The sequence below is a fragment of the Dendropsophus ebraccatus genome, chromosome 6 (assembly GCF_027789765.1).
Source record: "Dendropsophus ebraccatus isolate aDenEbr1 chromosome 6, aDenEbr1.pat, whole genome shotgun sequence".
Taxonomy (NCBI): domain Eukaryota; kingdom Metazoa; phylum Chordata; class Amphibia; order Anura; family Hylidae; genus Dendropsophus; species Dendropsophus ebraccatus.
Genome location: NC_091459.1, coordinates 3,486,962 through 3,510,597, shown reverse-complemented (window position 1 = coordinate 3,510,597; position 23,636 = coordinate 3,486,962). Strand labels below are relative to the sequence as shown.

Here is a 23,636-nt window from a genome sequence, read left to right as displayed (position 1 = left end):
TGGGGTATATATTTGTCTGGAGAAGTAGTAGATGGGGTATATATTTGTCTGGAGAAGTAGCAGATGGGGTATATATTTATCTGGAGAAGTAGTAGATGGGGTATATATTTGGAGAAGTAGCAGATGGGGTATATATTTGTCTGGAGAAGAAGTAGGGGTATATATTTGTCTGGAGAAGTAGCAGATGGGGTATATATTTGGAGAAGTAGTAGATGGGGTATATATTTGTCTGGAGAAGTAGCAGATGGGGTATATATTTGGAGAAGTAGCAGATGGGGTATATATTAGGAGAAGTAGCAGATGGGGTATATATTAGGAGAAGTAGTAGATGGGGTATATATTTGTCTGGAGAAGTAGCAGATGGGGTATATATTAGGAGAAGTAGTAGATGGGGTATATATTAGGAGAAGTAGTAGATGGGGTATATATTAGGAGAAGTAGTAGATGGGGTATATATTTGTCTGGAGAAGTAGCAGATGGGGTATATATTAGGAGAAGTAGCAGATGGGGTATATATTAGGAGAAGTAGTAGATGGGGTATATATTTGTCTGGAGAAGTAGTAGATGGGGTATATATTAGGAGAAGTAGCAGATGGGGTATATATTAGGAGAAGTAGTAGGTGGGGTATATATTTGTCTGGAGAAGTAGTAGGTGGGGTATATATTTGTCTGGAGAAGTAGTAGATGGGGTATATATTTGTCTGGAGAAGTAGTAGATGGGGTATATATTTGTCTGGAGAAGTAGTAGATGGGGTATATATTAGGAGAAGTAGCAGATGGGGTATATATTAGGAGTAGTAGCAGATGGGGTATATATTTGTCTGGAGAAGTAGTAGATGGGGTATATATTTGTCTGGAGAAGTAGTAGATGGGGTATATATTTGGAGAAGTAGCAGATGGGGTATATATTAGGAGAAGTAGTAGATGGGGTATATATTTGTCTGGAGAAGTAGCAGATGGGGTATATATTTGTCCGGACAGTCCGAGTCTTGGGCTGTCTGATTCATCAGTCCTCAGGTGTGCGAGCGGTATAACAGGCCGGGTGTGCAGCCTCACCTGAGCTCTCAGCCTGGGAACAGGTCATCTGCTCAGACCCTGAGAGCGGTACGAGTGCACAATCCTGGGGCCCGGTATTAGGTCTGTACCTGGTTAGTGAGGTATCCTGCTGTTATTTAGAGCCGGACAGGTATAGGATTTAGTTGTTGTGTTTTTTATTTTTGTACCTCCATCTGTCAATAAAACTGGTCAGATGTACGAACTCCAGTTATTTGATGTCTGTGCCTGGTAAAGTGTGCTTGTTCTTTTATTCTAATTTGTTTCTATTTTCTGACTGTAATTTTTTACTTTCACTTTTTGTACATCGTTATGGGGGCGGCCACATTGCCTGGGCTGTTCTTAACAGCATTTAGTGACATGCTTTACAGCAAGGCTCATGGACATAGACGACAATAGACAGAATCTGTCTTATTGAGATGAATGTGAGACATTACTGAGCGCGCTCTGTGACCTGTGAAGAGGTCATTCCCCAGGGAGCTGCTATTGTCTCCTCTATCTACTGGTGTCACATGATGCTGCAATGCTGTACAGATCACTTTACTGCAGCCTTCTCTTCTCACCACAGACACAACAGGAAGTCTCAGCTTAGTTTTAGCCCCAGTGGTGAGAATGAAAACTGCAAAATATCAGGATTATTTTATAAATGAAAAATTAGGAAAAATGGCACCAAAAATTCTCAAAAAAATATGTTTACATAAAAACACTATTAATACAATAAGTCATTTTCTGATGAGACTGTCCCTTTAAGGTGTCCAAATGGAAAGCTTACTTTCTGCAGAATCTACACTTGTATCAGGGGGTCAAACTCCGTCCCTCCACCCGCTAAAAACTACAATTTCCATCATTCCAAAGCTTGAGCTCTCCAGGCATGCTGGGAGTTGTAGTTGTGTAACAGCTGGCGCTCCTGACACCTGTATATACTTGTATCTCTGTATTTTCTCGGCCATCATAGCCGCTGTCAGGCCTGATTTACAATGAGCTCTTTGATATAAGTCATTGCTGCTGCTTCCCAGACAAGATGGATGATGTTCTTGTGATAGAACACGGGGTCGGCCCTTCCAGTCTGTACACACAGGATCCTGAGCCGCCTTTCTACATAGAAAGGAAAGACCTGATGTGCTTGGCCTGTGAATAATTCATATCTCCAGAGACCAGGCTCAAGTAAGAAAACAAGGGTTACCATGGCAACCTGTTGTATCCGCACCATCCCTGAGGTTCCCTCTTTACTAAGGTATGACTCACACGGCTGACATAGTAGAAGCGAATCCGCTTATTCATAGGGCTATTATAGCGGAGCTGTGCAGCACTGCCAACATGCTGTAATAGAAACACAACATCTGACAGCAGATAGCGGCCACCTGCCTCCAATAGGCAGCTCATTCTCCTCTCTGCTCTCACATTTTATCGTTAAAGGGGCGCTCCGGGGGAAAGGTTTTCTTTTAAATCAACTGGTGCCAGAAAGTGCCAGAGATTGCTAATTTACTTCTATTAAAAATCTCAGGACATATGCGGGACATACAGCAGCTGATAAGTACTGGAAGATTTGAGGTTTTTTTTTTTTATAAAAGTAAATTACAAATCTCTGGCACTTTCTGATTTTTGCCTGGAGTTGCCCTTTAAGTGTACAGAGATTATAATATATATATATATATATATATATATATATATATATATATATATATATATATATATATATATATATATATATCTTGGATTACGAGTATAATTCGTTCCAGGGCCGTGCTTGTAATCCAAATCCACTCTTAAACCAAAGCAAATTTTCCCATAAGAAATCACTGATATACCGACAATTGGTTCCACACCCCAAAAATAATGATTTATTATTCTGAATAACATGTTAAACAAATGAAACAAACATTCAGAAACAGCAGAATCTGTGATATTATAGGTAACTGTACAGTAATGGAGAGGATGGGAAACACAAGGGCGGACAGAGACTGCAGGGAGCAGGGAGGAATGAGCAGGACAGATGTGGGCACATACATGCAGCGCTCTCTGTCAGGGGAGAGAGGGGTTACAGCTATGGAGAGATTACCCCCCACAGTCCTGTCCTCTGATGTAAGCCCCAGTGTGAAGTGGATCTGCTATGATTGGAAGGTGAGGGAGACTTCCTGGGTCAGAGTACAGGGCTGTAGACCCCACTATGCAGACCATGCCCCTCCTCAACTTGCGCCCCCACCCAGTACAGGGAGCTCTTACACCAAAGCAATGCTCTTAAACCAAGTCACAATTTTAAAAAACTGTGAGCTCTTAAACCAAAACGCTCTTAAACCAAGTTACTCTTAAACCAAGGTACCACTGTGTATATATATATATATATATATATATATATATATATATATATATATATATATACACTGTGCGGACACTGTTCCTATGTACCTGCCTATGGGGGGGGATGCCCCAATTACTAAGAGGGTAGCTATACTGGGGGGCAACTCTACCCACTGGGAGACAGCTCTATCTAACTACCATTTGGTGGCACCTACCAGGTTAGGGGGGCATTATTCGGGGCACTGTAACATATGAAACCATTATAGTCCAACAAACTGGTGATGTCACAGGTCATGTGTTGCATAATCTGTGACATCATCAGTGTGTTGGACTATAAGGGACGGGTTTCATTATCACAACAGACCAAGCATCCGCGCATACATACAGCTTCTATATAACCCTGTGGGATACGCGTGTGACGTATTCCTGGCCTCTTAGTAATGATAAGACATGGGATACATTTTGCGCTATCTAGATGAACGGTTCCTATTGGTTCTGTCTCGGACGTTAGTCGCTGCTCCTGGACACAATTAGGGGATTTCCCATCTACAACAGTTGCTGAATCTGACCTGGAAGGAATTTTGGGGCCTTTAAACTAATGACTAATGACTGCTGTCAGCGGCTTATACATTACAGAGAGAAGGAGATGCGGATTATTACCGGAAATTATATAATTCACACAAAAACCCAGTCCGTCCTGTATATGAAAGAAAACTCCACCTTCTCCAGTAACTTTCCCCAGTAATTCATCTCCCACAAGAGGACGGACAGACGGACGTTCCAGTGGTTTTCTCCCATTGGTCTATTCTATTATGTTGTCAATCTATATAAATGGGATTTTAACAAAACTTCTACTAGGACATGAAAGTCAAATTGTTAGGAAGACATTATCCAAGCTGCAAAGAAGATCCCTCCATATGGCAACCAGTATAAAGGAGACATTTCTACTTGGTGGCTCAGTGGGCAGCACAGTGGCTCAGTGGTAAGCAGAATGGCTCAGTGGGCAGCATGGTGGCTTTGTGGTTAGCACAGTGGCTCAGTGAGCAGCACGGTGGCTTAGTGGTTAGCACAGAGGCTCAGTGGGCAGCACGGTGGCTCAGTGGTTAGCACAGAGGCTCAGTGGGCAGCACGGTGGCTCAGTGGGCAGCACGGTGGCTCAGTGGGCAGCACGGTGGCTCAGTGGGCAGCACAGTGGCTCAGTGGCCATCATGGTGGCTTTGTGGGCAGCACGGTGGCTCAGTAGGCAGCACAGTGGCTCAGTGGGCAGCACGGTGGCTCAGTGGTTAGCACTATAGCCTTGCAGCACAGCATGCTTTTCCCCCCAAAACATACAGACTTTGTCCTCTCATTTCTTCTACGCTTCCGTCTCCACCTCTATGGTCAGTGCAGGAGGAATACAGCACAGTGATGAGGGCGCTGACTGGGTGTTTGCAGTTTGCATATCACTTGGTGGGGAAAGTACAGGAGTGTGAAACAGTTAAAGGGGTTACAACATTAGAACAACAGAAGCCGATCTGAAGCAGTGCATACGTGCACGAAACAGCTGTCACTCAAGTATGTGCCTGGGACCCCTGCCCACAGGGATTAATACACCTTTTGAAATAAAAGAAGTGACTTTTCACTGGTGAGTGCCCTGCAGTTATTATTTGCACCAACATTTATCGGTAAGAATCGCACCCTGTTGGTAAATGTGGCACAGAATATAAGCGGCCATACACCTTCAATACCAAAGGATTGTTTGTCTGTCAGATATCTCTCCCCTCCTCCTCATACACCTTCCTGTGTTCTTTGTGGGGAGTGGTAAGATGCAGCCAGTAAACTCTTGTGGCAGCGGCTTGTTTCTTTGAGAACAAAGGTGACAGGCAGTGACTGTCCATTACAGCAGACCTCTATCTCCACTGACATCATGCATTGACATTAAAGTAGTCCGGCCTCAAAATAGATTTAACGTTTGATGCTTAATATTTTCTTTGCATATTTTTATATTGGCTGCAGCTAATTTCCTCCAATAAAGACCCCAGATATTCAGAGACCTAGAAATATAACAGCCATCAGAGGAAGGAGAAGGCTTATTGGATACAACTGTGCTGTGAACTTTGTGAGGACACTATTCAATACTCTCGTAGCTGCTGCAGGTTGTCATCTCACCTTTAAATATATGTTTGTAGAAGAAATGTAAAGTTATGTATTAGAAAAACTGAGCTGCGGGAGCTACAGAATAAAGATAGATATAGCATAGTAAGGCAAATAGTTTGGACACAGAAACTTGAGGAAAGCTCTGATCAATTGGGGTCTGGGCGCAAATTGGTACAATTGGTGGGAAGAAGCGCCCAGCTCTCCCCGCTCGCTCCTCACTGCAGTAGATGGATTTTATAGCCTAGGCCTGTGTCCTGCAGCAGGGAGAGGCAGAGCTCAGCTAGGTGCTATTTGTTCTGGTAATCATTGGAGTCTTAGCATCCAGACCCCGACCGATCGAAGCTTCTGACACGCCTCTATGACACATTTCTACTAAATGAGGGCGACACAGAATTTTATCCTAAAAATTACCTGGTGATAAAATGTGTAAAATACCTTTAAAGGGATACTCCAACGAAAATCTTTTTTTTTTTTGCAAAAAGTTATATAGATTTGTTATTTATTTCTATTTAAAAATCTAGTACTTATCAGCTGCTGTATGTACTGCAGGAAGTGGTGTATTCTCTCCAGTCTGACACAGTGCTCTCTGCTGCCACCTCTGTCCATGTCAGGAACTGTCCAGACCAGCAGCAAATCCCCATAGAAAACCTCTGCTGCTCTGGACAGTTCCTGACATGGACAGAGGTGGCAGCAGAGAGCAGAGAGAATCTATATACTGTAATATATGCTGACAGCACTGTTCTGGGGGACTGCCGTACACCTGTGAGCCTTTGTTGCTTGGTCCATTGGAAACAGAGAAGAGCATGAAATCAGCTCCATTCTTAGGCAGAACAATGCAATGATCAGAGCCGTCGCTTCAATCATCATGTAAAAGCACAAAGAGATGATCTGGTAACAGAGACCGGTTACAGAACATCTGCCTGATGACTCTTTATAAAATAACTTTATCACATTTCCTTGTGTGCAATCTGCCTGATCCCCTGGAAGCTGGACGCACACCATTTCCTGGGCTGATTCCATTGTCCATGAAGCAGCGGCTTCCCGGGATCTTTATCTGCGGCTTCTGGACGCTGCAACAGGTTCCAGGCCATTCTCCTAGCAGACGCTTATGCATGAAGCAAAGGGGAAGAAATCGGGAAGCTTTGTGTCCTCTATATTTAGCCGCGGTATAAGTGCTTCTTCCTGACTTTTTAGGACATCTGAGCTAATGCAATTAAGGTGGAAGCTGAAGTCCCAGCATGGCCACAGGGAGATTCATCTCAGACACCGCAAGTATAAGGATGGAGGGAAATCTGAGGAACCAGTCACTGGGAATGGGGAATAACAGACAGCTGGTGCTAATGGAAACCAGTGCATGTGCTTCTTCCCGTCATTCCAGGAAATTAGATTCCTTCTCCGGTTAACAAAGACAGAAACAGGAATAAAACATTTTTTAAGAAGTGATTTTCTAGCAGTGACTCTTTTATGTGTTGACACTAATGTGACAGAGCAGCTATCCCCGCTCAGGGCCAGTCCGACTCCTGAGCTGCGACTATAAATTATCATAAAAAGAAACATAATAGGAAGCCCGGACACATTGTATCATTACATTCAAAGCACTAAGGTTATTCCACAATGGTTCCTGCCTGTACAATATAGACCTCACTCCAAGCATCAAATAGGAGGATAAACACCAGGAAACAAGGTATGGAGGAGGATAAACATCAGGAAACAAGGTATGGAGGAGGATAAACACCAGGAAACAAGGTGTATAGGAGGATAAACATCAGGAAACAAGGTATGGAGGAGGATAAACATCAGGAAACAAGGTATGGAGGAGGATAAACATCAGGAAACAAAGTATGGAGGAGGATAAACATCAGGAAACAAGGTATGGAGGAGGATAAACATAAGGAAACAAGGTATGGAGGAGGATAAACACCAGGAAACAAGGTATGGAGGAGGATAAACACCAGGAAACAAGGTATGGAGGAGGATAAACACCAGGAAACAAGGTATGGAGGAGGATAAACACCAGGAAACAAGGTATGGAGGAGGATAAACACCAGGAAACAAGGTATGGAGGAGGATAAACATCAGGAAACAAGGTATGGAGGAGGATAAACACCAGGAAACAAGGTATGGAGGAGGATAAGCACGAGCTGGTAATAAACAAGTCCAAAAGATTAAAGGTGTTGTTCATTATTACCACTCCCAGCCATGTGCTCCAGATAAACCAATGAATCTCCATGGATACATCCTAAGCAGGTTAGTCTGCGACCGCAGGGGGAGAACATAGACTGGCAGCCAAAACTGAATGTTATATATATATATATATATATATATATATATATACCCCATACTGAGTTCCCTGCGCATGCAATATAAGCCATATCATGCCCATTCAGAACATAATAGGAACAGATACACAAACACATATATGCCGAGCTCCTGATAAACACCACAAATATAATAGTACATCACACATATATAATATAATAATAGTACATCACACATATATAATATAATAATAGTACATCACACATATATAATAGCACATAACAAGCCGCCTATTGTTCCAAACATGTGACATTGCAGATAATAAAGTCCCGGGAGCCTATTGTGTTAGTATAATGGGAGGACACGAGCAGGAGACGCCGGACCCCTCATGTCCAAACAGTTTACAGTCAATATTAATGCAAAACCAAAAACTAGAATGAAGATCTGAACCACATAAACCCCAGGTGTCAAACTCTGGCCCTCCAGCTGTTACAGAACTACAACTCCCAGCATGCCCGGAGAGCTAAAGCTTTGGCTGTACCAGCATGATGGGAGTTGTAGTTTTGCAGCAGCTGAAGGCGCCGGAGTTTGACCCCCCGATCTAAACTGATAAGTATTATGCAACGTCCATTATTCAGGCTGAATAGTTTCCCACTCCTGATAATATTTCTCCACTGACTTCACCTTCAGGAAAGTTTGGATGGGACGTTGTAGAGAACATAAAGCGCACCCCCCCCCCCCCTCCCCCCCCCCCCCCCCCCCGCACAGTCAGGATCAGGTGCTGTCCATGGTGCTGATCACTACACATCACTATAAGCTTACTACTATTATTACTATTATTATTATTATTATTATTATTTCTCCAGAAGTTTGCTGTGTGCACACGTCCCAACTTTCCGCTATGATACTAAATTACAGCCAAACACTGAGAAGGACGAGAGCGGTGATGGATACGGTGATACAAATACAGTGATACAGATACGTGATATGGATACGGTGATACAGATACGGTGATACAAATACAGTGATACAGATACGGTGATACGGATACGTGATATGGATACGGTGCTACGGAGATACAGATACGGTGATACAGATACGGTGATACAGATACGTGATATGGATACGGAGATACAGATACGGTGATATGGATACGGAGATACAGATACGGTGATATGGATACGGAGATACAGATACGGTGATACGGATACGTGATATGGATACGAAGATACGGAGATACCGATACGGTGATACGGATACGGTGATACAGATACGGTGATACGGAGATACAGATACGGTGATACGGATACGTGATATGGATACGAAGATACAGAACACAGGTCATAGAGGAAGAGATGAAACTTTTTAGGGGGGCTCTTCCTTACTTTGCCACATTATTAAGATATAAGAGACGGCTCCACCTTGGGGTCCTGATACTATGGGACATCAGGTACCACCTTACACCTCCCTGTATCCCATCCAGCAGCTACTGAGACATTGTATATATTATAGACATGTGGATGAGGCGATACATACAGGCCTATCACACATGGATGGAACTGCCATGCTTCCACCTACAGACGGCACATTCAGCCAGCAACAGAGCAACCTGCAAACACCGACAGAGTGGGGGGGGGGGTCTTCCCAGTCTCCACTCACCACTTGGATTCTTGCTCTGTTTCAGGCGCTTTCCACATAGACACTGCAGCATATGCACTCCTTTCTTCAGGAAATGCCCAAGAATCTTCATTGATTGACTTGTTTCCTGATTCCTTGTCAGATTCCCGATGTGAAGGAGTCAGCGCACATCATCCAACGCGTGGGGTCCTGCAGTCGCGGCATCGACCAGGCTTTGCTTTGCCAGCAGCATTCACCATCAGAGGATTAAAAACTGTTCAAACGTGACATGTTGGGACTTTTCAATGAAGGCAGTGTGCCAAAAGGGGCCGAGCCTGGGAGAGCTGTGTGAGGACGTCAGACGGAAAACACTCAACCTCTTCCTCGCCCAGCCTCCTCCAACAAACGACGGCAGCCACAGCACACACCGTGTATACAGGAGAGGAGGAGGCTGGAGGACCGAGCAAATGAAGAGACAGAGGCAGGGGGAGAGGGAGAGCCGGCTGCAGCCACAAGTTACAGAGCCCTGTGCTAAGTGTGTGCAAACAGTGTGTGTGTGTGTGTGTGTGTGTGTGTGCATAGAGTGTATGTGTATACAGTGTGTTTGTGTGTGTATACAGTGTGTGTGTGTGTGTGTGTGTGCATAGAGTGTATGTGTATACAGTGTGTGTGTGTGTGTGTATACAGTGTGTGTGTGTGTGTATATACAGTGTGTGTGTGTATAAAGTGTGTTTGTAGTGTGTGTGCGTACAATGTGTGAGTATACAGTGTGTGTACGTACAGTGGGTGTCTTTACAGTGTGTGTATACAGTGTGTGTGTGTGTGTGTGTACAGTGTGTGTGTGTGTACAGTGTGTGTATACAGTGTGTGTGTGTGTGTGTGTACAGTGTGTGTGTGTACAGTGTGTGTGTAGTGTGTGTGCGTACAATGTGTGAGTATACAGTGTTTGTGCATACAGTGTGTGTGTATATACAGTGTGTGTACATACAGTGGGTGTCTTTACAGTGTGTGTATACAGTGTGTGTGTACAGTGTGTGTATACAGTGTGTGTGTGTGTGTACAGTGTGTGTGTGCGTACAGTGTGTGTACAGTGTGTGCACAGTGTGTGCGTGTGTGTGTACAGTGTGTGTGTGTGTGTGTACAGTGTGTGTACAGTGTGTGTGTACAGTGTGTGTGTGTGTGTGTGTGTGTACAGTGTGCGTACAGTGTGTGTGTACAGTGTGTGTACAGTGTGTGTGTGTGTGTGTGTGTGTGTGTACAGTGTGTGTACAGTGTGTGTACAGTGTGTGTGTACAGTGTGTGTGTGTGTGTGCGCACAGTGTGTGTGCGTACAGCACAGGCGGCACACTCAGCTCTCACACCTGGGACAGGCTTCATAGGGAGGGAACGGACACCACTGTCTCTCCTATTGTTTCTGGCCAAGAACCGCTCTCACAGTCTCCAATGTAAATGTATAAAAAAAACCATACAAACAAACAAAACCATACAGTATCTGTGCAAATATGTGTATTGTGTGTTAAACGGCAATACTTAGATTCTGCACATGAGAGGTTGTCACATTATCAGAGAAGCAACAGGTTTTATGTGATTGAACACTATAAGATGCAATGACTATTATTTGTGGCGGTTGCTTTATCTGACTATATAAGTCTATTATTTGTGGCGGTTGCTTTATCTGACTATATAAGTCTATTATTTGTGGCGGTTGCTTTATCTGACTATATAAGTCTATTATTTGTGGCGGTTGCTTTATCTGACTATATAAGTATTATTTGTGGCGGTTGCTTTATCTGACTGTATAAGTCTATTATTTGTGGCGGTTGCTTTATCTGACTATATAAGTCTATTATTTGTGGCGGTTGCTTTATCTGACTATATAAGTCTATTATTTGTGGCGGTTGCTTTATCTGACTATATAAGTCTATTATTAGTGGCCGTTGCTTTATCTGACTATATAAGTCTATTATTTGTGGCAGTTGCTTTATCTGACTATATAAGTCTATTATTTGTGGCGGTTGCTTTATCTGACTATATAAGTCTATTATTTGTGGCAGTTGCTTTATCTGACTATATAAGTCTATTATTTGTGGCGGTTGCTTTATCTGACTATATAAGTCTATTATTTGTGGCGGTTGCTTTATCTGACTATATAAGTCTATTAGTGGCCGTTTCTTCTGACTGTCTAAATCTGGAAACACGTTTGAAGATTAGAAATATCTCCTGCCAGGAGTCCTATCGGAAGCCGCACAATCTATTCTTCTATTACTGTAAGTTGTTGTTACACGTTGGTGGTGATCACTGTCTATAGAAATATCTCATAGATTATCCGCAGGTATATCCCTACCCAACTAAGCTATTATACTAATGCCCAGGCCAGGGATTCATGGGGCCCCATTGCAAGAAACTGTATGGGCCCCCATGCTCACATGACCCAGCACAGTCCTGCGGTGTTCAGCTATCCCAGATCTTCGGCACATGAGTGACATCAATGATGCAGTGGGGAGCTGGGAGGATGAAGTGCCCAGGGACTACGCGGGCCGTGTGAGTACATGCATTGGGGGGATGGGGGGGCCTCTTATGCTGCCAGTGGGTGCTGTGAGCCATAGCTATCATAGAGGCAGACCATGTTTGCCTGGGGGTCCCAGGCCCTGTAGCAGTTGCGTGGTCTGCCTCCATGGTAGTTACCCTACTGGTCGAGGCTTTTGTTCCCATTGGTATTATCTCTGTCTATAGAAATATCTTATATCAGGGGGGTCAAACTTGCAGCTCTTCAGCTATTGAAAAACTACAGTTCCCATCATGCCGGTTTAGCCAAAGCTTTAGCTCTCCAGCCATGATGGGAGTTGTAGTTTTGCTACAGCTGGAGAGCCCTATCCCTACCCACCTGAGACTGTCACTTTATGATACTACTATCGAGGCTTATGTCACACTGGTAATAACCACCATCTATAGAAATAGCTTATAACCTCCCCCCAGCTCCATCCATCCGATGACTCACAGACCCTCACTCTATACATTACTCTGCTAGAAACCACTTGTTGCTCTTCCTTTCAGTGCGTTATGACTCACAGCCCTGACTGACAGCCCAGATACACATATTGTGGGTTTCACAGCTTTTATCGATGATTTTTCAAGTGACTGTAACAAAACAAAGGATTCACCAAAGAATATGACTGAGTATATATAGGAACAAGGCCGGATCCCACAAGGAGGAACAATTACAGTAACATATGGAGGTACAAGGACAATAAGAGGAGCTGAGGGAGAACAATATCCTCTGAGGAACCAGCACCATCCAATAGTCAGGCACACAACTGCCCATTTATTTATATATATATATATATATATATATATATATATATATATATATATATACACACACCATCACCCATACATGCATAAATGCATACATACATACACGCCATCCAATAGTCAGGTACACAACTGCCCATTTATATATATATTATATACATACATACACACCATCACCCATACATACATACAGTACATACATAAATGCATACATACATACACACCATCCAATAGTCGGGTACACAACCGCCCACGCATACAAACATACATAAATATACACATCAGCCATACTTACATACATATATATACAGTACATACATACATGCACACCATCACCATCCAATAGTCGGGTACACAACCCCATATATGTATATAAATATATATACACTACCGTTCAAAAGTTTGGGGTCACATTGAAACATCCTTATTGTTGAAGGAAAATCACTGTACTTTTCAATGAAGATAACTTTAAACTAGTCCTAACTCCACACTGATGAGGGGCAAAAACCCAGAAGCGGCTGTCTGTGGATGGAAGCCTGCCTTGGCAAGCCCTTGTCATGATCGCAATACTCGCACCTCGAGTTAGACATTGACAAAAAGGGGCCACCCTGGTGTTTCATTATTTATGTTCCTATACTGGCAACCGAGTGGGACCTAAGGGGCTATTTATCAGGGTGGTGTGGCGCTCTCCCCATCATGGAGGCACCCCGTGGCAACAGGCTAGAGATATCTGGCTATCCCGTGTTTTGAGACTCGCAACCGAGGCTCCACGGACTCTTGTTTTGCATAGTCCTAACTTTAAACCAATCCACTCTATACATTGCTAATGTGGTAAATGACTATTCTAGCTGCAAATGTCTGGTTTTTTGGTGCAATATCTACATAGGTGTATAGAGGCCCATTTCCAGCAACTATCACTCCAGTCTTCTAATGGTACAATGTGTTTGCTCATTGGCTCAGAAGGCTAATTGATGATTAGAAAACCCTTGTGCAATCATGTTCACACATCTGAAAACAGTCTAGCTCGTTACAGAAGCTACAAAACTGACCTTCCTTTGAGCAGATTGAGTTTCTGGAGCATCACATTTGTGGGGTCAATTAAACGCTCAAAATGGCCAGAAAAAGAGAACTTTCATCTGAAACTCGACAGTCTATTCTTGTTCTTAGAAATGAAGGCTATTCCATGTGAGAAATTGCTAAGAAATTGAAGATTTTCTACAACGGTGTGTACTACTCCCTTCAGAGGACAGCACAAACAGGCTCTAACCAGAGTAGAAAGAGAAGTGGGAGGCCGCGTTGCACAACTAAGCAAGAAGATAAGCACATTAGAGTCTCTAGTTTGAGAAACAGACGCCTCACAGGTCCCCAACTGGCATCTTCATTACATAGTCCCCGCAAAACACCAGTGTCACCATCTACAGTGAAGAGGCGGCTGCAGGATTTTGGGCTTCAGGGCAGAGTGGCAAAGAAAAAGCCATATCTGAGACTGGCCAATAAAAGAAAAAGATTAAGATGGGCAAAAGAACACGGACATTGGACAGAGGAAGACTGGAAAAAAGTGTTGTGGACGATGGATGAATCCAAGTTTGAGGAGTTTGGATGACAAAGAAGAACGTTTGTGAGACGCAGAAGAAATGAGAAGATGCTGGAAGAATGCCTGACGCCATCTGTTATACATGGCGGAGGTCATGTGATGGTCTGGGGTTGGTGCTGGTAAGGTGGGAGATTTGTACAGGGTAAAAGGGATTGTGAATAAGGAAGGCCATCACTCTGCACCGCCATGCCATACCCAGTGGGCAGCGCTTGGTTGGAGCCAATTTCATCCTACAACAGGACAATGACCCTAAACACCTCCAAATTGTGCAAGAACTATTTCCAGCAGAAGCAGCAGCTGGTATTCTATCATAGGTAATGGAGTGGCCAGCGCAGTCACCAGATCACCACCCCATTGTGGGAGCAGCTGGACCGTATGGTACGCCAGAAGTGCCCATCCAACCAATCCAACTTGTGGGAGCTGCTTCTAGAAGCGTGGGGGGCAATTTCTCCAGCTTACCCCAACAGATTAATAGCTAGAATGCCAAAGGTGTGCAATGCTGGAATTGCTGCACAAGGAGGATTCTGGGACGGAAGCAAAGTGTGATGGAAGAACAATGTTATTTCCCATACAAATCAGTATTTCTAACCTTGTCAATGTCTTGTCTCTATTTTCTATTCATTTCACAACGTACGGTGGTGAAGAAGTGGGACCTTTTATGGAAAACAAAAAATTTTTGGGTGACCCCAAACTTTTGAACGGTAGTGTGTGTATATATATATATATTATATATATATATATATATATATATATATATATATATATATATATACACACACACACCATCCAATAGTCAGGTACACAACTGCCTATATATATAATATATAATATACACACACCATCACCCATATATGCATACACACCATCCAATAGTCGGGTACACAACTGCTCATGCATACATATATATATGTATGTATGAGCAGTTGTGTACCCGACTATCGGATGGTGTGTATGCATGTATGGGTGATGTTGTGTGTATATTATATATATATATATATATATATATATATATATATATATATATATATATACTGACAAAGGTTGCTAGACGGCACTGTGTAGGCTCTGCGGCTCAGGTGGGTGCACGAACTCAGGTAGCCAGACCCAGGCTTCCGAATTTCCAAATAGTCGAATGAGGCGGCACTCCAGTATAAGTGATAAAATAGTGGTTTTTATTCACCCATTGGTAAGCTTACCAATGGGTGAATAAAAACCACTATTTTATCACTTATACTGGAGTGCCGCCTCATTCGACTATTTATATATATATATATATACACACACACATACACACTAACGTTCAAAAGTTTGCGGTCACCCAAACAATTTAGTATTTTCCATGAAAAGTCCCACTTCTTCTCCACCATACGTTGTGAAATGAATAGAAAATAGAGACAAGACATTGACAAGGTTAGAAATACTGATTTGTATGTGAAATAACATTGTTCTTCCATCACACTTTGCTTCCGTCCCAGAATCCTCCTTTTGCAGCAATTCCAGCATTGCCCACCTTTGGCATTCTAGCTATTAATCTGTTGGGGTAAGCTGGAGAAATTGCCCCCCACGCTTCTAGAAGCAGCTCCCACAAGTTGGATTGGTTGGATGGGCACTTCTGGCGTACCATACGGTCCAGCTGCTCCCACAATGGGGTGGTGATCTGGTGACTGCGCTGGCCACTCCATTCCCTATGATAGAATACCAGCTGCTGCTTCTGCTGGAAATAGTTCTTGCACAATTTGGAGGTGTTTAGGGTCATTGTCCTGTTGTAGGATGAAATTGGCTCCAACCAAGCGCTGCCCACTGGGTATGGCATGGCGGTGCAGAGTGATGGCCTTCCTTATTCACAATCCCTTTTACCCTGTACAAATCTCCCACCTTACCAGCACCAACCCCAGACCATCACATGACCTCCACCATGTATAACAGATGGCGTCAGGCATTCTTCCAGCATCTTCTCATTTCTTCTGCGTCTCACAAACGTTCTTCTTTGTCATCCAAACACCTCAAACTTGGATTCATCCATCGTCCACAACACTTTTTTCCAGTCTTCCTCTGTCCAATCTCTGTGTTCTTTTGCCCATCTTAATCTTTTTCTTTTATTGGCCAGTCTCAGATATGGCTTTTTCTTTGCCACTCTGCCCTGAAGCCCAAAATCCGGCAGCCGCCTTTTCCCTGTAGATGGTGACACTGGTGTTTTGCGGGTACTATTTAATGAAGATGCCAGTTGGGGACCTGTGAGGCGTCTGTTTCTCAAACTAGAGACTCTAATGTGCTTATCTTCTTGCTTAGTTGTTTAACGCGGCCTCCCACTTCTTTTTCTACTCTGGTTAGAGCCTGTTTGTGCTGTCCTCTGAAGGGAGTAGTACACACCGTTGTAGGAAATCTTCCATTTCTTAGCAATTTCTGGCATGGAATAGCCTTCATTTCTAAGAACAAGATTAGACTGTCGAGTTTCAGATGAAAGTTCTCTTTTTCTGGCCATTTTAATTGACCTCACAAATGTGATGCTCCAGAAACACAATCTGCTCAAAGGAAGGTCAGTTTTGTAGCTTCTGTAACGAGCTAGACTGTTTTCAGATGTGTGAACATGATTGCACAAGGGTTTTCTAATCACCAATTATCCTTCTGAGCCAATGAGCAAACACATTGTACCATTAGAAGACTGGAGTGATAGTTGCTGGAAATGGGCCTCTATACACCTATGTAGATATTGCACCAAAAACCAGACGTTTGCAGCTAGAATAGTCAGTTACCACATTAGCAATGTATAGAGGGGATTGGTTTAAAGTTAGGACTAGTTTAAAGTTATCTTCATTGAAAAGTACAGTGATTTTCCTTAAAAAAAAAAGACATTTCAATGTGACCCCAAACTTTTGAATGGTAGTATATATATGTATATATATATATATATATATATATATATACATACACACACACACATAAATATGTGCATATATACACACATACATACATACACACACAAACATACACACACACACACACACACATATATATACATACATACACACCATCACCTAAACATACATACATATATACCATCACCCATCCCCATTCCAGGAGCAAAAAACATCTGATGAAACAACATCACGTCCCGAAACTCGTCATTTGTACATTACTTTTACTACTTTATAGTACTTCCCAGGCCAGCAGCTCTTCTCCATTACATGTAGGATGGATGCAGCTTAAAGGGATTTTTCAACACAAAATGTTCTCTTTTAAATCAACTGGTGCCAGAGATTTGTAATTTACTTCCGTTTAAAAATCTCCAGTCTTCCAATACTTATCAGCTGCTGTATGTCCTGCAGGAAGTGGTGTATTCTCTCCCGTCTGACACAGTGCTCTCTGCTGCCACCTCTGTCCATGTCAGGAACTGTCCAGAGCAGGAGAGGTTTTCTATGGGGATTTGCTGCTGCTGTGGACAGTTCCTGACATGGACAGAGGTGGCAGCAGAGAGCACTGTGTCAGACTGGAGAGAATACACCACTTCCTGCAGGACATACAGCAGCTGATAAGTACTGGAAGACTGAAAATTTTTTAATAGAAGTAAATTACAAATTTCTGTCTCTTTCTGACATCAGTTGATTTGAAAGAAAACATTTTGTTTTGAACAATCCCTTTAAGCTGCATCCACTCTTACCAGGCAGAGAGATTCAAGTGCTGGTCGTTTGGGGTCACGTGAATCGGAACTTTCAGGAAGTTTTCTCATCTGTGCAGTTTTACATAGCGGCTTATGAAATATTACTGATCACTCGGTTACTTTGTAACTTTTAATCAGGTCTTAGAGAGCGACGACTTTGAGCGTCAAAAGGTTGGAGCGTTTGGCTGACGGCAGAGAGGACACGGTGTGTTTAGGCGGGAAGCATATGCTCCTCATACATGACGGTAACTTCATTTATTCCTCCCTTTAAGCCACATTATAATAGCGGCTCCTCATGCGGTCGGTGAGGAGGAATCATCCATACATCGGTTATAATTGCCTCTCCTGGGATTCAGCCACTGAAAGAACATTTTCCATGCACTTTTAGCTTCCATTGCCGGCTCGTTGCGTAGTCGATGGTGGAAACGTACAGGAGCGCGCTCATCGTCAGATTAAAATAAAACCAGTGCAAACAATGAGATTAGGAGGAGTAATCTGTGAAATGAACCCGGCTGGAAAGGGCTCCTGCGTAGAGAGTCCTAATTACCGCAGGTGCCGCCATAGCAACCCCTGTACGTGAGACCCGGGGAGGAGGGCGAGACTCTGCTGCCGCCGTGGAAAAACCAACGGAAATGACAGATGTGGATTCTCACCGGGGGAATTCCCGGGCTCCGGAGAATCGCTGAAGACACAAGCTGCTCCCTCCGATCCCTGATGGCCGCAGCACAAACAGGAACAAAAGCAAACACACTTATTACTTATCTCTATGCTACGTAATTAGAAAACAATAAACACAGAGAAATGATGGGAGTTGTAGAGAGGTCAGAAGCTGCTCCAGTGGCTACTATAGGCAGGGACGGCGCCAGGTCTTTGTGGGTCCTTGGGCGACAGAGCCTCAGCGGGCCCCTCAGCAGCCACTATGCACTCATCATCCACACACTATGCACCCATCATCCACACACTACAACTATCATCCACACACTATGCACTCATCATCCACACACTATGCACCCATCATCCACACACTATGCACTCATCATCCACACACTATGCACCCATCATCCACACACTACAACTATCATCCACACACTACAACTATCATCCACACACTATGCACCCATCATCCACACACTATGCACCCATCATCCACACACTACAACTATCATCCACACACTACAACTATCATCCACACACTATGCACTCATCATCCACACACTATGCACTCATCATCCACACACTATGCACCCATCATCCACACACTACAACTATCATCCACACACTATGCACTCATCATCCACACACTATGCACCCATCATCCACACACTACAACTATCATCCACACACTATGCACCCATCATCCACACACTATGCACTCATCATCCACACACTATGCACCCATCATCCACACACTACAACTATCATCCACACACTATGCACCCATCATCCACACACGATGCACCCATCATCCACACACTATGCACCCATCATCCACACACTATGCACCCATCATCCACACACTACAACTATCATCCACACACTATGCACCCATCATCCACACACTATGCACCCATCATCCACACACTATGCACCCATCATCCACACACTATATGCACCCCTCATCCACACACTACAACTATCATCCACACACTATGCACCCATCATCCACACACGATGCACCCATCATCCACACACTATGCACCCATCATCCACACACTATGCACCCATCATCCACACACTATATGCACCCATCATCCACACACTATGCACTCATCATCCACACACTATATGCACCCATCATCCACACACTATATGCACCCATCATCCACACACTATATGCACCCATCATCCACACACTATATGCACCCATCATCCACACACTATGCTCTCATCATCCACACACTATATGCACCCATCATCCACACACTATATGCACCCATCATCCACACACTATGCAACCATCATCCACACACTATGCACCCCTCATCCACACACTATGCAACCATCATCCACACACTATGCACCCCTCATCCACACACTATGCAACCATCATCCACACACTATGCAACCATCATCCACACACTATGCACCCCTCATCCACACACTATGCAACCATCATCCACACACTACAACTATCATCCACACACTATGCTCTCATCATCCACACACTATATGCACCCATCATCCACACACTATGCACCGCTCATCCACACACTATATGCACCCATCATCCACACACTACAACTATCATCTAACACACTATGCACCCATCATCCACACACTATATGCACCCATCATCCACACACTATGCACCCATCATCCACACACTATATGCACCCATCATCCACACACTACAACTATCATCCACACACTATGCACCCATCATCCACACACTATGCACCCACCATCCACACACTATATGCACCCATCATCCATACACTACAACTATCATCCACACACTATATGCACCCATCATCCACACACTATGCACTCATCATCCACACACTATACACCCATCATCCACACACTACAACTATCATTCACACACTATACACAATCACTTCACACACTGCTAGCATACACAAACTCACATTACTTACAAAGACACCGACACATACACACTGACTGACACAGGCATTACTGATACGGACATTGACACACACTGACTGACACACAAAACTGACACTGACTGACACACATATTACTGACAGACACTTGCTGACACAGATACTGACACACTACTTACTGACAGACACTTACTGACACAGACACTGAGAAATGTGCGACATGATACCATTATTCTATAGGTCTGAACACAACCATATGCAGGTTACACAGATTCTCTAATGTAATGTATTTTTTTATTAGATCCTTTTTTTTAGCAATTAATTATTAATATAATGGGCCTATTGTGACACTTATAACAGTTTTATTTTTTCACCTACGCGGCTGTATGGGGTGTCGTTTTTTCTACCATGATCTCTAGTTTTTATTAATATCATATTTGTGTAGATCGGACGTTTTGATCACTTTTTAAATTTTTTTTATATATATGATGTAACAAAAAATCTGCTATCCTGGCATTTTTTTCGCTCTTTTCGTTTACGCCGTTCCCCATTCCCGATAACAATTGTTATATTTTAATAGATCGGACAATTATGCACGCTACGGTATATTATATGTTTATTTATATTTATATACTGTATTTTATTTATATAATGGGAAAGAGGGGTGATTTTAACTTTTATTGGGGGAGGGGCTTTAAGGTATTTTTAAAAACATTTTCATTTTCATTTGCATCACATGACTCATATGGATAATATTTCATCACGGACCGGTGTATCACTATTACACGTAGCCATGTGTCACTATTACACGTAGCCATGTGTCACTATTACACGTAGCCATGTGTCACTATTACACGTAGCCATGTGTCACTATTACACGTAGCCATGTGTCACTATTACATGTAGCCATGTATCACTATTACACGTAGACATGTATCACTATTACACGTAGCCATGTGTCACTATTACACGTAGCCATGTATCACTATTACACATAGCCATGTATCACTATTACACGTAGCCATGTATCACTATTACACGTAGCCATGTGTCACTATTACACGTAGTATCACTATTACACGTAGCCATGTATCACTATTACACGTAGCCATGTATCACTATTACACATAGCCATGTGTCACTATTACACATAGCCATGTATCACTATTACACGTAGCCATGTATCACTATTACACGGAGCCATGTGTTACTATTACACGTAGCCATGTATCACTATTACACGTAGCCATGTATCACTATTACACAGAGCCATGTATCACTATTACACGTAACTATGCATCACTATTACACGTAGCATGTATCACTATTACACGTAGTATCACTATTACACATAGCCGTGTATCACTATTACACGTAGTATCACTATTACACGGAGCCATGTGTCACTATTACACGTAGCCATGTGTCACTATTACACGTAGATGTATCACTATTACACGTAGCCATGTATCACTATTACACGTAGCATGTATCACTATTACACGTAGCCATGTATCACTATTACACGTAGATGTATCACTATTACACGTAGCCGTGTGTCACTATTACACATAGCCATGTATCACTATTACACGTAGTATCACTATTACACGGAGCCATGTGTCACTATTACACGTAGCCATGTGTCACTATTACACGTAGATGTATCACTATTACACGTAGCCATGTATCACTATTACACGTAGCATGTGTCACTATTACACGTAGCCATGTGTCACTATTACACGTAGATGTATCACTATTACACGGAGCCATGTATGACTATTACACGTAGCCATGTGTCACTATTACACGGAGCCATGTATCACTATTACACATAGCCATGTATCACTATTACACGGAGCCATGTATGACTATTACACGTAGCCATGTGTCACTATTACACATAGATGTATCACTATTACACGGAGCCATGTGTCACTATTACACGTAGATGTATCACTATTACACGTAGCCATGTGTCACTATTACACGTAGATGTATCACTATTACACGGAGCCATGTATGACTATTACACGTAGCCATGTGTCACTATTACACGGAGCCATGTATCACTATTACACGGAGCCATGTATCACTATTACACATAGATGTGTCACTATTACACGTAGCCATGTGTCACTATTACACGTAGATGTATCACTATTACACGGAGCCATGTATGACTATTACACGGAGCCATGTATCACTATTACACGGAGCCATGTATCACTATTACACGTAGCCATGTATCACTATTACACGTAGCCATGTATCACTATTACACGTAGCCATGTATCACTATTAGAGAGCCATGTATCACTATTACACGTAGCCATGTATCACTATTACACGGAGCCATGTATCACTATTACATGTAGCCATGTATCACTATTACACGTAGCATGTATCACTATTACACGTAGCATGTATCACTATTACACGTAGCATGTATCACTATTACACGTAGCATGTATCACTATTACACGTAGCATGTATCACTATTACACGGAGCCATGTGTCACTATTACACGTAGCCATGTATCACTATTACACGTAGCCATGTGTCACTATTACACGTAGCCATGTATCACTATTACACGTAGCCATGTATCACTATTACACGTAGCCATGTATCACTATTACACGTAGCCATGTGTCACTATTACACGTAGCCATGTATCACTATTACACGTAGCATGTATCACTATTACACGTAGCATGTATCACTATTACACGTAGCATGTATCACTATTACACATAGCATGTATCACTATTACACGTAGCATGTATCACTATTACACGTAGCCATGTATCACTATTACACGTAGCAATGTATCACTATTACACGTAGCAATGTATCACTATTACACGTAGCCATGTATCACTATTACACGTAGCCATGTGTCACTATTACACATAGTCATGTATCACTATTACACGTAGCCATGTGTCACTATTACACGTAGCCATGTGTCACTATTACACATTGCCATGTATCACTATTACACGTAGTCATGTATCATTACACGGAGCCATGTATCACTATTACACGTAGCCATGTGTCACTATTACACGTAGGGGTGGCACAGAGAGAACATGACAGGCGCTCAGGTAGCCGCCTGTCATGTTCTCGGCACTACAT

At 42.9% G+C, this 23,636-nt stretch overlaps 1 protein-coding gene across 2 annotated transcripts in view; it reads right to left on the bottom strand.

The window, feature by feature from the left end:
• The window catches only part of FGF12 (fibroblast growth factor 12), a 284,469-nt gene that overhangs the window by 173,809 nt on the left and 87,024 nt on the right, over positions 1-23,636 (bottom strand). The window contains exon 1 of one of the 2 annotated variants that reach the window (XM_069974405.1): positions 9,406-9,701. The exons of the other annotated variant lie outside the window; for it this stretch is intronic. Within the exon in view, the coding sequence (XP_069830506.1) occupies positions 9,406-9,496 (91 nt within the window). The 5' untranslated portion in view covers positions 9,497-9,701. Of the gene's footprint in view, positions 1-9,405; positions 9,702-23,636 lie in introns of those variants that run through there. 2 annotated transcript variants of the gene reach the window in all.